At 44.9% G+C, this 14,978-nt stretch overlaps 2 protein-coding genes across 3 annotated transcripts in view; one reads left to right on the forward strand and one right to left on the reverse strand.

Moving 5' to 3' along the window:
* Positions 1-13,874, reverse strand: part of MAP1A (microtubule associated protein 1A) — a 73,258-nt gene extending 59,384 nt beyond the window's left edge. The window contains exons 1-2 of the mRNA XM_075100926.1: positions 13,673-13,874; positions 8,710-8,811 (exon numbers count right to left, since the gene is read on the reverse strand). Of these exons, the coding sequence (XP_074957027.1) occupies positions 8,710-8,811; positions 13,673-13,832 (262 nt within the window). The 5' untranslated portion in view covers positions 13,833-13,874. The remainder of the gene's footprint in view (positions 1-8,709; positions 8,812-13,672) is intronic.
* The window catches only part of TP53BP1 (tumor protein p53 binding protein 1), a 56,253-nt gene continuing 42,062 nt past the window's right edge, over positions 788-14,978 (forward strand). For both annotated transcript variants that reach the window (XM_075100935.1, XM_075100936.1), the window contains exon 1: positions 788-805. In XM_075100935.1, the coding sequence (XP_074957036.1) occupies positions 803-805 (3 nt within the window). In that variant the 5' untranslated portion in view covers positions 788-802. The remainder of the gene's footprint in view (positions 806-14,978) is intronic.

Raw genomic sequence — 14,978 nt, forward strand, 5'->3', positions numbered from 1 at the left:
CATCATCATCTCTAAACAGACTAAAAACCTGTCAGAGGAATAACTGTGCCCTCTCTGTTCCCACGGAATATTGCAGTTACATTTTGAGTTCAGCTTCAAACACTAAGCATTAACGTAATACAAATAAAATTTGGAAATAACTACTGTAACCGAGTGACAAACTGCAGATAGGGAAGTCTTGGAATATTTTGTTAAGCAGACTGCTTTATTTAGTCGTATTGTATTACCAGCCTTCATCTTTTGTTTCGTGCCAGTGGTGTCATACTTTTACTGATTGTTAAAAGTCTGTAGGGCGAGAAGCTTTTTGCATCAAAGAGAAGGCCAAAGAACTGCTCTGGCTTTACAGCAACTGCTGTGCTCTAGCTGACTTTTCCCTAACCACAGGGCGCAAACATCAACCATTAAGGGAATGGTATTCTGGCATTAATGCACATACTTCTGAAAAGAATAGTTTTATCCTCCAGAGTGTCACGGTTTAACCCCAACTGGCAGCTAAGCACTGCGTGGCCACTCACTCAATCCCCCTCGTGGGATGGGGGAGAAAATTGGAAGAGTGAAAGTGAGAAAACTCATAGGCTGAGATAAAGACAGTTTAACAGGTAAAGCAAAAGCTGAGCACACAAGCAAAGCAAAACAAGGAATTCGTTCCCTCCTTCCCACGGGCAGGCAGGTGTGCAGCCATCTCCAGGGAAGCAGGGCTCCAGCACACATAAAGGTTACTTGGGAAGACAAACGCCATCACTCTGAACATCCCCCCCTTTGTCCTTCTTCCCCCAGCTTTATATACCAAGCGTGATGTCATATGGTATGGAATATCCCGTTGGTCAGTTGGGGTCAGCTGTCCTGGCTGTGTCCCCTCCCAGCTTCTTGCGCACCCGGCAGAGCATGGGGAGCTGAAAAAGTCCTTGACTTGTGTAAGCGCTACTTAGCAACATCTACAACATCTCCACATTATAAACACTGTTTTTAGCACAAATCCAAAATACAGCCCCATATGAGCTACTGTGAAGAAAACTAACTCCATCTCAGCCAAAACCAGGGCACAGAGACACTTGTTAAGCATACCTGTGTGGAGGTATATGTCCCTCACACAAGCAAGGCTGTGATATTTAAAGTAGCAAGGAATCAAAAACATTAACTGGAAGGGATTTCAGGAGATTTCTAGTACAGCCTTCTGCTTGAAGGAGCTAGCACCAAGCTATGAATACTAAAAGGAAAATCCGTTGCAGCCACTCTTTTCTATACCCACAGCAGAAACGACAGGGCATGTACAGTGTAGCGCCAAAAAAACTGCTGTTAAGAAGTTTCTAGTTTTATGTATGTCCGTCTGGAGCAGAATGGCAACAAACACACATCTTCATAGGGCTGTTACAGGATACACAGCAACGAATTTGCAACAAGTTGCAACAGAAGTTAAAAAATAAATTAGAAAGATTCTTAACCATTAAAATAATCAGGATAGAATAGCTGCTCAAGCAGAAGCAGCATAGCTAATAGAGCATTTAAGACTGCAGCTATCCTCCAAAGGTATTATCTGATGGTACATAAGGAATGCAGTCAACACTGTTCCCAGTTTTCATTTAGAGCTTCTTCTAGATTATACTGTGACTTGAAATTTCTCATGTAGCAGTCTTTCCAACATCCTCCCCCCAAGCCATGCCATAACCATAGCTTCTTGCTGTCACTGGGAGAAACCTGTCTGTACTCAAGAATTACCACCATCAAGTAAATCCTGGGATTATAGCATAACTCCTCTGTTTAAGCCTTTCAGCATTAATATAAGCTACACCATCCCCTGCCACAGTCTTCAGCTGTTTGGACCATCATAATTTTCTATGGCTCTAGACAGCTGCTTAATACATTCTAAATTGTGGCCATTATTCCCATGCTTACTCCTTTTGCCTAAGCATCCTTAAGTCCATGGATAGACATCTTCCAAGGTATCATCTTGCTACATTTTAAGATCTGTTCTCACTGAATCGGTCAACAAGAATGTGCAAATATCTAGTCTGAGGTAAACCTGCTCTCTAAAGCTTCATAATCTCAAAGACTGTCCCTGTCTCTTGCCTTAAGTGCTGCCAGGGGACTCTATTATAGAAATGACATGCCAGCTGTACTACACACTTGCCACAAACCAAGTAGCCACCTATAGTAACTGATCTACTCCAAAAACCAATCCATATTCCCTAGATCATCAGGCCAGAATATCTCACATCTATATTGCTGACCATAACAGAAGCAGGAATAGCTGAGAGGCAGCTACACTTTTCCTTTCCCAAAAAGTAATAGAGCAAAGAGATGTTGTACAGAGTTAATGGGAATGCGTAGTCCCACAGGAAATTCTGCAGATGTGTAACGATGGGAAGGGGCTCCAAGGAATAGTGGCACCATATCTAGTACCACATTAAGCTGCAAGCCTCCAATTCAGGATCAGCTCCCTTAGTGAGACGAGATGACTTTGCCCTACAAAGAATCATCCCAGACTGTTTAATATTATGATCCTTAGCGACACCACAATATCAAAAGAGCAGTATGGTAAGAAATTTTAGTAGTATTAGCCACTGCTAGCAGAGAGACTGCAATAGTTCTAAGTCACACTGTCTTTTCCAAGGGAAAAGAACAGGTGGCTTCCAAAGCTATTGAACTACTGGAGACATTACTTTTGTTAAACGAACTGCCTCATCATCTTCCAGAAAACAATCACATCTGGACAAACACTTGTCCAAATAGCCACATCGAACCATCCTGGAGCATAAGGATACCTTTATTCAACAGACCCACAGGACAAACTCAAGGACAAAGGCAAGAGCTGCTAAGGGGCTTAGAGACTTGTCTGTTTGGAGGATCTCTGTGTAAATAAAAGGTGTAAGTGAGGACAGAAAAAAACGACCTTTTTAGACAGTGGGTCAGTCAAAACTTGTCTGCTCTGCTCCAGCTGATGAACAACATTAGCACTTCCTGAGGCTGTTGCCTAAGGTGTAACTAACACATCACATCTACAGTAGTGCTCTTCATACTACATGAGGTTAGGAATTTCATGCCAGGATTTACTTTTACAGCATACAGAAGAGCAGCCTCCTCAGATTAGTTTACTAAATTTGATAGAAAATAGCTTATTTGGCCTATCACTTTTGAAGAGAGAACAGTATCTGGGATATGTCTTACACTGCAAGAGCTACCCCTGCATAAACAAAACCTAATCTTGAATTGCAGCACCTCAAGAAGCCATTTTTCAGGACTACTCTTCAATATATCCCGCATCAATATTTGCTATAGGATGAACTAGAACTGCACTTGATCCCAGATAAAAAACATTTCGTTGAACAGGCATAGGGACAGACTGGTCTGGGACAGTTTGCAGGCAAGTTCCTCCAGGAGCAGCTGGAAATTGTCCTAGAATACAGACCACATCCCATTGGTGCCTAAACTCTCTCACTTCTCCATGGTGTTAAAGTACAGATGCACCAAAATCTTAAGGAACAATTTGACTGAGCAAACTCCAGAACTTTCTCCATCGCACACCAGTTAATACATAGCAACATGTGAAATCCCTACGTCAAGGAAGGACATGAATACACACATTTCTTCAGCAATACCAGATCCTGCAGGTAGCTATGGCTGCTTAAGGTCTGCACTGTGGCACTAGAACCGTTATTGCAGAAAGGAAAACAGATACCAATTTCCTACTTTGCACTGTCAGAAGATAGAAAACAGACTTACAGATCACAAACTGTTCTACTAAAGTGACAGACCATTGTTCTGTTGCTTAGTTGAGACCACCAATATCTGCCAAATTAAAGCGTAATTATAACAATTCATCTGTATTTCTATATAGATGAGATAAAATTACTGCTACTGATAAGCAAGATTGTCAGTGAAGCATTCAAACAGACCATAGAATTGTTCATGTTACTGGAATCCTATCTGTCCCTTAGCCTTAGCTCTTTCCTGAGCAAAGATCGAACACTTCTTATCATATGCCTGTCTAATGCTAAGCACTATCAGGAAAATAGATCAGGATCTTTAGACCCTAGTATGATAAAGCAAGGATTTTTCAGGTCCAGTGATACCGCAGCAATTTGTTAACCAGATTAGTGTTAGTCTAGCCATTATCTCACAAATGCAATGTTAGCAGTAAGAGCCTGAGTCCTTAAGATCACAATGGATGAATAGCAAGAACCTACAACTCTTTAGGCCACATGACTAATGTCTCACATTTACCAGATAATTGAACCTGAGTGAGGAAGCCCACAGGAGATTTCATGGAACCTTACAGGACTTTTATAGAAATAATTTCTAGAGAGAAGACAGATGGCATTTCTAAATGTTTAATACATTAAATATTTGCAGTTGTAGGGGAATACCGTCAGACAAGAGGACCTGCCATGCTTTACAGTTAGTCAGAGTCCATCTAATTCAGTTTCCTACTTTACAGCCTGAATCAAGATAATGCTTCAGGCTCCAGCTACATTGCTCTAGAATTAGAGCTGTCCTGCCATACACAGATGGAGACATGGTTGTAAGATTATGTCAACTTTTAGGTTCTGTTCACCTACAGAATCACAAGGCCACAGCCATGACAGAGGCTTTTACAGAGCAGCTATTGCTGACTCACGAAAAGCTTGAAAGTTAAAACAGGATACAAAGAGAACTGGGAGCCAGAGGTCCTACAGGGTAACACTGAACTGTCTACTGCCTCCTACATGTGCTGGAGTTCTGTTATTTCTTGTTTTCAGACCTAAACCTAATGGGATTCAGAAGTCTAACCTGGAGGTTAGACACATTAACATTATCCCAGATAAAGACTAGATCATAACAAAAAGCAAAAGCAAGACAAAACTCAAATTTTATACTTTCAGTTACCAGTGGGCTTTGATTGTCCAAAGTGGGTTATGCGAGTCAAGAAAGGCTTCAGCAGAAAGGGAGGCTATTAGCTCAGTTAATGGGTTTCTTATTAGCTAGCAATAATTATTGTTTGCTCTTTCTAAAAATACTGCCAGCCACAAGCCATTCAACTGTTGCTGTAGTAGCCTCTTCCAGATCGATACTAGAACATTCAGATCTGCCATATACCTAACAGAAACATAACCCTTCAACAGGAGCTAGGCATCAGTTTCAGTTAGATATTTTACTCCCCTGTTAGTTCCTTTCAGATTTGAGGGTTGGTGGGTGGGGATTTTATTTGGTTGGTTGTTGGGGGGGGTGGGGCAGGGAGAATGGTTTTCTTTGGGGGTTTTGCCTTTTTTTTTGTTTCTGGTTTGTGTTAACTTTTTTTATGCAAAATAGATCAGATGGAAATTTGGATGACGGATTGCTCTTTCAACTACCCCTTGCACTGGTATTCAGCTACAGTGACAGCTACAAAATAGAAAACTCTTCATTGCTTGCTACAGTAGTCTAACATTGTAAGAGGCTGTATCAGACAGCTAGGGGCTGTAGAGTTCAAACCCTCAGAACACTTGTAGAAAACTGAGCATCTAACAGGTCACCGCTTAACTAGTTGCAATAGTAGGAGACAACTTGAGCAAGATATGATTGCTCATACGTTGCCCTACCCTTTCACAGTCCCACTAGAAAAGGGAACTAAGTATTTCCACAAGGCATCTCTGTTTCTCATAACAGAAGTGGCTGTGGATGGCTAGTAAAAATAATATTCATGCCTGATGTTCTGCTAAAGGTGAGATGAAGTCTGTCAGACACAGATCATAAGTCTGTGTTGGACATGCAACGAGATGCCAGCTGATCTATGTCATTAGCTACAGAAGTTAACTAATCAGAACTAAATTTATATAACCTCACACTGGAGAGGTCCATCAATATCTAAGGGTGTCTGTGGATGCACAGGTGAACAGAAGTCCTTCATTTGTGCAGTTTGCCACTATACTTGGTTTCTTCTTCTGTTCTGCATCATTCAAGATTTAATGGTTTGAACTATATATAGAGTTTTCTGAAATAGACTTAAACAGGGTTAGAAGGGACAATAAAGTCCCCCTGTTTTGGCTCATCCGTTTAGTAACCCCCCTCAAAGTATCTCTCAACTATTTATCCAGTTTCTTTTCTGAACCACACAAGCTTCTTGCCAAAGGATGTTATGGAGATAAACTCTGTGGCTCCACTATTGGCTGAATATGCAACCATATCACTGTATTTTATTTTGAACATGACTTCCACCAGTTTCATTTAATCCCCCCTAGTTCTTGTGCATTTAGTCAATTCTTTTCTCAACTGAAGCATCTCAGCTTACTTGATCATTTCTTGAAAGAAGGCTACTCGAGACCTCTGACCATCCTCATTACCACCAAGCTCTACTATAGTTCCACTACATTTGAGATAAGGGGACTAAAGCTGTACAGTATTCAAGATCTGAGATCCAATATACAGTGCCATGATGTTCCTTGGATTGTTCTCTGTTCTTACCTAAAAATTCCTAACATTTTATCTGTTTTGTTTGCTGCAAAGCACTGAATTAATGCTTCCACAAACTGTATCATAACTACAGCATTTCATTCCTCCATGGTGACGGTCAGTTCAAAACTCACTTTTTATTTGAACCTACATTTGGGGGTTGTTTTTGCATATGGGCATTTACCTTACACAGGTTAAATTCTTCAGCCACGACTCAGCATTACCGAGTCCTGAGTAACTTTGGACTACCAAACTTGCCTGACTGCTCATCCTTTAACACTTACGTAGCTATGTTAAGCAGCATGTACCTTGCTGAACTCAGCTGGCAATCCACCTCCATTGATGGAGCTGGCCATTTACATCAGAACTTCTGTTTACCCATCCTTCTCTCAGTAACTTCTACATACCAAAGCCTGGGTCCTAGTTCTATGGCCAACAGGCTTCCTTAAACAGACTTCCTGGACTTAGATTCCAAAATATTTTTGGCTGGTAGACTAAATCACTCATCTATATGTTTGCTGATCTCTTTATAGAACTTCAAGACATTGAAAAGCAGGACTTTCCTTCACAGAACCAATGGTGACTCTTCCCAGGTAGACACTATTTTTGCCTTTTATTATAGTTATTATTGATTTGCCCAGTAGACCTGGCAGTTGGTTAACAGACCTGCAGTTCCCCAGCTCCTTCATTGAACCTTCTTTATAGACTGGCATCACATCTATCACCCCTTGCTCCTCAGGAACCGAGCCAGGGAAGTGAGGGGGATACATGTTGCTAATATTAATCCAGATATTCCAACCCCAAGTTAAGAATTTTTGGGCAAATGTTATACTCACGGTGACTTGTTTGCTTATTCTACTGTCGTGGTTTAGCGGCAGCTCAGCCCCACACAGTCGCTCGCTCACTCCCCCACCGGTGGATGGGGGAGGGAATCAGAAGGGTAACGCTCGTGGGTTGGGATAAGAACGGTTTAATAATTAAAATTAAAAGAAACAACAACAGAAATGCAATGTAAAGGAGAACAACGAGAGGCGCAAAGCCCTGGGGGAGGGGAACGAACCGCCGAAACAAACCGCACGCGCCGCACCCGCCCGCCGACCCGGCGCCGCGCCGCTCCTGAGCCGCAACCTGCCCCCCCCCCCCCCCCCCCCCCCCCCCCAATATACTGGTCATGGAGTCACGTGGTATGGAATGAACCTGCCGTTGGCCAGTCGAGGTCAGCCGCCCCCACCGTGGCCCCGCCCCTCCCAGCCCCCCCCCCCGCGGCAGAGCGCAGGAAGGCGGAAAGGCAGCCGCCCCCCACGGTGAGGAGATTTAGCCCCTTCTCAGCCAAAACCAGCACATCTACTTGTACCGTAGACTCGGTTAAAGTTGCTTCAAATTTAGACAGATCTTCTGCCAAGTGTTGCAGCTGATAAGTTTTATACACAGTATTTCAATCCCATAAGTGTCTGTATTCATATGCTGCTTTGCAAGGAGTAAGACTTTCCATCCCCAGGTTAAAAAGTCACAGGAAACTTAAGAGACCTCTCAGTCAGTGGCACATTTGAGAAGAGTCCAGGTACCTTCTTTCATAGCTATCCATTAGAAGAACAGCTTCCCCAACTAGAATATATATTCAGAAGCTTTGACAAGAGCGTAAGGTTTACAGTGAGCTATAAGACAGCCTTATGTAACAAAGATTTTGCAACAGTGTCATCTGTCCTTACTATAGTAACTTTAACATACATTTCATAAAATTAGGATAAACAGCCTAACCAGAGTTCAAGCTTTTCACAAGCTAATGAAGCACACTTTCTAACTGTTAGTGTCATTTTTATAATGCTCTTAATTCAATGTTCTCCTCAGGAGGACGAGATAGGCCTTAAAAAGAAAGGGATTGAGAACGTCATTTGACTAGTCTCAGACCACTTCAAGACATTTTGTGCACGCAAAAGTACACTCTAAAACCCAAAAGAAAGAGGTAGATAATAAATAGCTTACAAAGTAAAACTATAATGTGCCACCTGAATAAGGTACAGAAGACAGACAAATTTTAACTTACTAGCTTAATAGGCTTTTAAACAGCACTTGTGTCTATTCACACTATTCTCAGGAGTAAGAGAGGTAATTTTAAGTTAGGTTCCTTGAGTTCAATAGATCCTTATGACAGTTTTCCTTCTTTAGTATTCATGTCTGCAGAATCCCACAAACAACTCACTAACTGACTTGGACATCCCAAATCACAATCAATTTTATTCTGTATTTTTTTTCCAAACCCAAAAGGAGAGTTAGAGGTTAATGCTGATAAACCAAAATGCTGACCTTTGACTTCTGAAGAAAACTGAGCCAGGTGTCGCGTTACAAAGAGTCGCAGTTGCTGATTCAGGTCACAGGACAGAGTGTTGATGTTCCAGGAACGAATTCCTGTTCCCCCCAACAAAAAAAAAAAAAAAAGAGAAAAAAGAAATAGTGAGCTGTTATTACATTTACTCCAGAAACAGAAATTGATATAGAGAATTTAAAAGGACACACGAAGACCAGCCATGCTCTTCTAAAAAAGCATACTTAGGATGGAGAAAGCCTTCAGAAGCAGAAGGCCGTAAGATGCTTACCTTCCATCAAACATCTATCCCTGAAGTACATGCAGTGAGCAAGCCTTTATTGAACATGGGCTTCACACAAGTGTAACTAACAAGCTACAAGGGACTGAGGCTAAATAAATTACAGTACCGCCTAACCAAGCAAATACATTATGTTAGTTTTACACCTTCTGCATTGTCCAGCATTGGTCACTCGTAGAGATGGACTATTGGATGCTTAAACTACCAAACGGCTCAGAGACACCAGCTTCTCTACTGTTATAGCCTGTGCATCCTCCAAGTCACAGGAGCCCCTCCACACTTCGCTCTGCCTAATCACTCCTTCAAAGCCCCTGATCCCACTGAGACCCTTTGAGTTTGCTCTTTAATCTATGTAATCTTTGTAAGCTAATCGCCTTCACATCACAGCAGGAAGCAGCATCTGCTCCCAGAGCAAGTGGCACCATGCCATACTGGGGAAGTCACCTTCAGACCTCAGTGTGAGCAGTTGTACATCCTGGCTGACAGGTCTTTGCACACCAATAAGGAGCAGCCTCTCCTAGATGGTGTGATACTACGCTTTGGCACCATGAACAAAACCAGGATAGACGCATGAATTGCTACTCCAGCCTCTTGTGCTGCTGCCTGCTGAAGTACAGATGTTGAAGGCCAGTACCACAGACTTCTAAGAGTTAACTGAAACAGGAATTTCAGCCCCAGTGTTTACTGATGGGGTCCTCACCGAAAATTCTTCCACCATCTTCTGGAGGTGCGTCCTGTCTTACACAAAATATACAAATTTATTGAATCTGGCATCTGCCTTCTTTCAAGTGAAGTCCGTTGATTTTTCATGGAGAAGTCATTCCCGGTTACTGCAGTTCTAGTTTTCCAGCACAGTAACTTCCCCTTGTGCAACAGCTTCTGCTGGCCACTGGTGGGAAACAGGATCTTCTAGGATACAAGCACCAGCTTTGTACACATAACCAAGATAGAGTTGGTAATCATTGCGTCACACAGCTCAGTAGTCTCAAGGCCTGTAGAATCTACAGCAGCTCAAGAAAACTTTGTTCTTAGTTTCTTTTTCTGGTGACACCTGAGACATATAGCTTATTTATTACCTGACAGTCTGCACTGTAGAGTACACAAAAACCCCTCAGTAAACCCTCTGAACATCAGAGGGAAAGGAAAAAGAGAAAGAAAAAACACTTACCATCACCTTCAGTGTCACAGAACATCTATTCCTTTCAGTATGGGCATGGGATAGGAACAAATGAGACATGTAATAAAAGCCAGTGAGCAAGAAGGTGAACAAAATGTTTTCCTATGCCACACTCTTGGAAAGCACGATTGTTTAAACAAATGTCCAATATAAGTGCATCCTAATGCAGTACTGATGAGCATTCTAACCTGGCCAGGAACAAGATGGCACTCTGCAGAGCAAATCCTGCTGACTCTAGCTGCTGTGTCACTGTCATGGTGTCCTACTGCAGCAATAAGTGCTATTTGAGGTACTGCTACATCCTCTAGGATGCAGAAAGAAGGGATCCTCTTTCAGAGCAAGGAAAGGGAAGAGTGAAATAATCATCTTACTCATCATCCTACTTGCAACAATTTATTCAAATTTTTTCTCCTCCATGTAGTCTGAAGTTATTCCGTATCTCTCCCCACTTGCCACAATTTCAATTTATCACCCTGTGGGACAGGAGCCATAACATTTGTCCTTGCTGATTAGTATCTTCTACCTCCTGATACAAGAGTACAGACTATGCCATAATAAGGTTTCTAAATATTCACACTCTTTGCACATGCATGGCTTGGGCAAGATACCATGTGACTCATCAGTTTTCCACTTCTTTCCTTATGCCCTTGTGAACTTTATTTCCTGCTGAGGTAATTGGCTTATAAGATTTGGCATTCCCCCTAATACCAGACCTAGCCTTCCACTTATTGTTTCAAAACTGGACAAAAGTCACACAGCAAAATAAGTCCAGTATTTTATTAGACATCATTTTAGAATAACTGCTGTTCAAACATCCCACAGATACACAATACCACTGCTTAAGAAGTATTACACAAGGAAACAAGCAGGTTCCCATGATGTCCTATAGTCACTGCTCCATTCTCCTGAACCAAGGTATAGGAAACAGTATGGGAAAACACACTTTCTGGATTAGCCAGAGCAAGAGATTTATCCACTGAAAAAAAATCTTTGTGGTGTTGTTTTTTTTTTGCACAGACAGGGCGCCACAGCCAACAGAACAAAGACAACCCAAAACCTAGCTTTTTCATCATTTCGAAAACCCTACCTAGATGTATAGTATATAACCCTTCAGACCAGCTTTGCTTGCTAACTTTATTTACCAGTTTTGTTGATCAGATTGTTGTCCTGGCTATAAGCCCCTTACCATATTTATCAAGTTGCAGAAAAATGCCTTTCTGAAGGGCAGAAGCATTTTGTTATTGATACTGCTTTGTTTTCTGAGGAAATCAAAGGTGCTCATCAGCCTGTTCTACCCTCACACAAACCTCACATGAAGCAAGCTATCATTTAAGAAACTGGAATCATCATGTGTGTACCATTTCCACATTTCTTGAACTCCCTGAATCAAGAGTATGGCTGTCTCCAACATTATAATATGCTGTCTGTTCACAGATCAAGACCTTGCTGTCATTTTAACTATTCTTACTTTTTCTATACATCTTCCAATTGGCAGATCTTTGACTATTTCAAGAAGAGGTCATTCTCCCATTTCACAGTGGAGAAACTCCTCTATGACTTGCTGGAGGTCCTACTCCAAGTCCATGGCAGAGGAAGGTCCAAAATCCAGGTTCCTAGCTCCCTCAGCAGTTCAATTCTACTGTTAGTAACTTACCAATACTGCTTAAATAGCTGTCATGCAAAGAAGCGTCTGCACTTGCCAGAATTTCAGTAGGCTTCTGGTCAGACAAAACTAACTGTAGAACTTCATTCTGCTGTGGCAGTGACAATTAATGTTGCAAAATCAGCAATTTTTTTCCCTCTCCAACGGGTATCCCTAGGTTATTGGCATATGACCACAGAAGCAAAGAGCAAAATCTGTTAGCTTACAGGCTGATCTGTCACTATTTCAAAGATACAGAGCATGGATAAGGATGCAGGTTGGCACACCAGTTCAGTGAAGTGCCAAGCAAAGATGATCATCCTGTTGTGCAGAAAGCAGGAGCAGCCTCTTCAAAGAAGGGCTTTCAGAGGCCAAATGGCCATAATCTGACCTACCCCTGCTGAATAAAGCCATGCCTTGGAAAAAGGAATGAAACATTGCTCTCAAAGTAGCTGGTAAAAGGCCAGCTAGCAGAGATGGATGGAAAAGATGCTGAAGTGGAGAAATTGGACAAGATTCGACATTTTTACACCCACTCTCTTAAATTGCACTGTCCATCTGTTCCTCAGTACTGTTCACGCTTGAGAGGAAAACAGTCACAGAAGTATCTCTGAATAACAGAGCTTGGCCAATAGCTGTAACTGTTACCACTGGCATCTTTTAACTGAACGTGTCTTGGAAATGGGGAGTGGGGTGAAGAAATACATGCAAAGTCAAAAGGCCATTACTGTATTTCTCAGAGGTGTACTAAACTGCTTATTAGAACAGGGATTCCCTTAAGGTCCTGATGTAGCTGACAACCTCTCTTTCTTAGGAACCATCAGAAACTGCCACAAAGCAAGAACTACCACCTCACCACCTCCTTCCCCTTGCTTTTAAACAACACTGCATCTAATATACAAAGACTAATTAATTGCCAAGGCCTCTGGGCACTACCACAATGTGGTTAAAGGAGCAAAGTGTTATAGCAGTCCTATCTGGCCCCGTATCATTCCTGAAGCAATTCACTGCACTGTTGTGGCTTATCCTTCCTCAGCCTCTCTGGTCAACACAGTTGCTCTCTGGACAGGGAGAGGCCATAGCACAACAGGCCCCTGTTTGCAGCTGTCCCCTTGCACCACAGTAAACAGTCAAGCAAGACAAATCCACCAACTACTAAGACAGAAATTTGGGGTAAGATGGAAATAAGATGACACACTAATAAAATAGAAGCTTGGGGAAATTAAAACCATAAAAGTGTCTTGAAGCTTTAATACATTCAAGAACCGCGTGAACCACATTTCACCGACGCAAATAAAGGAATGCTCGGGGGAGGAAAAAGACACAGCAATTTACAGCCTGAACGCCTGCAAGCATGCCAGCCTGCAGGAACAGAGCCAGGATGACTCGTTCTTGATGCCATCTGCCACCGGGCTCGTCCTTGCTGGGGCCCGCACTCGGCTCACCGCTAACCCTGCGGGCTGCGCCACCGGGGCGCGCGCCCCGCCCGCGCCCAGCGGCGCTTCTCCCCCAGCCCCGGGCTCCCCCGGCACCTGCGGCCCCAGGACGCGCTCACAAGCGGCCGCCGCCCCCTCCGCCCGCACCTCCCGCCCGCCGCCCCCGGCGGGCCCCTGCCCCGCCCGCGCCGCGGGCCCGCACCGCCGTCCCTGCGGGAGGAGGGGAGCGAAGCCCTGCGGCGGGGCGGCAGGGCCTCAGGGCAGGGCCAGCTCCGGCGGCTCCGCCTGGGGCCGCGCGGCGGGGTCAACGCGGCGGGCGCGGACGGGGTCGCATCCCCGCGGCGCTCGGAGGCAAGGGCCGCCGCCCCCGCCTCGCCCCGGGGCCTCCCGCCGCGGTCCCGCTCCTCACCGCGCTCCAAGGCGACGCGCAGCGCCCCCCGCTCCGGCTCCGTCCCGACCTCCCCGATCACGACGAGCAGCGCGTGCCTCCACGGCTCCCGGCGGCGCCGCCCGCCCGGCGGCCAGGCCTCTGCCGTCGCCATAGAGACCGGCCCGGCCGCGGTCTCCATGGCAACCCCGGTGGCCGCTGCTGCAGCGCGCGCTGACTGGCGCACGGCTCTTAAAGAGCCCTGGACCGCTCCCCGATTGGCCGAGCGGGCACGTGGTCCTGCGCTACTGCGGAGGGCGTGGCCCCTGGGACCCGGCCCCCGCCCCGGCCCCTCAGCCGGGGCTCCAGCTCCGGCCGGGCCCCGCGCAGGGCCCGGGCACACCCGGCAGACGCAGCCTGGGCTCCAGGAAGCCCCGGTTCTCTCCCGGCTCAGGCAGGCCTGTCCGCATGCGCGGGGCGCGGCGCTGTCCCTGAGGAGAGCGCGGCTGCCGGTGAGCCCCAGCTGGCATTGGGGGAGCGGGGCTCCCGGTCCGCGGGTGGGCACGGCTGCGCTCCCTTCTTCAGGCGCTGGGGGAGGAGCTGTACAGCTGCCAAGCGCAGATGCTCAAAACCGTGTGCCGGGCTGACGAGCTTTAAAAGAATAATTCGGAGGGGAGATCAGTTCGCCTTGGAGACTTGAGTGTGACGGGGTTACTTAAATACAGAAATCCACGGAGATTTTTAAATGCCTGGTGTTGATTTGTTGCAGTACCTACAATAAAATCACGGAAGCCAGCAGTGCTCACAGATGCCTAGGCTTGGCATCATTGCTTACATTCCTTCCTTCTTTTCCATCACTTGGTAGTAAGCAGAACAGTCAGATCTTCACCTCTTCCTGGTGGTTCTTCTTCCTGTGGTTCAGTTAAAGACAAGTGTAACAGTCTCCAACAGTAAGTGATGACATTCCCTAGATTCCAGAAACATGAGATACGAGAAAAATCCCTCTGAATTTTGCTAGTCACCAGTGTAAAACTGTTGTGAGCCGTCAACTGCCATGCAGACAGACAGCTGCGTAGGCAGGAGTTAACGTCCAGGGTGACCGGAAAGGGCCTTAATTCAGGGTGCAAGTCCATATCACTAACAGTCAGTTCTAGCTAGCCACATCTTCAAAGCACTTCAGTGCAGTGTGTGGAAAAGCTGAGCAAACTCAAAGTATGTGACTTCTGCATGCTGAACAAGGAAGAGCAACCAGAAAGTAGTTTTGGATAGAAAAATCCATGTCTTTTATGACAAAGAAAGGGAGATCCATCCTGTGCTGATGCAGCTGGGTGGAAAAGCAACCCAGCTA

This window comes from Phalacrocorax aristotelis, chromosome 7, assembly GCF_949628215.1.
Source record: "Phalacrocorax aristotelis chromosome 7, bGulAri2.1, whole genome shotgun sequence".
Classification (NCBI taxonomy): domain Eukaryota; kingdom Metazoa; phylum Chordata; class Aves; order Suliformes; family Phalacrocoracidae; genus Phalacrocorax; species Phalacrocorax aristotelis.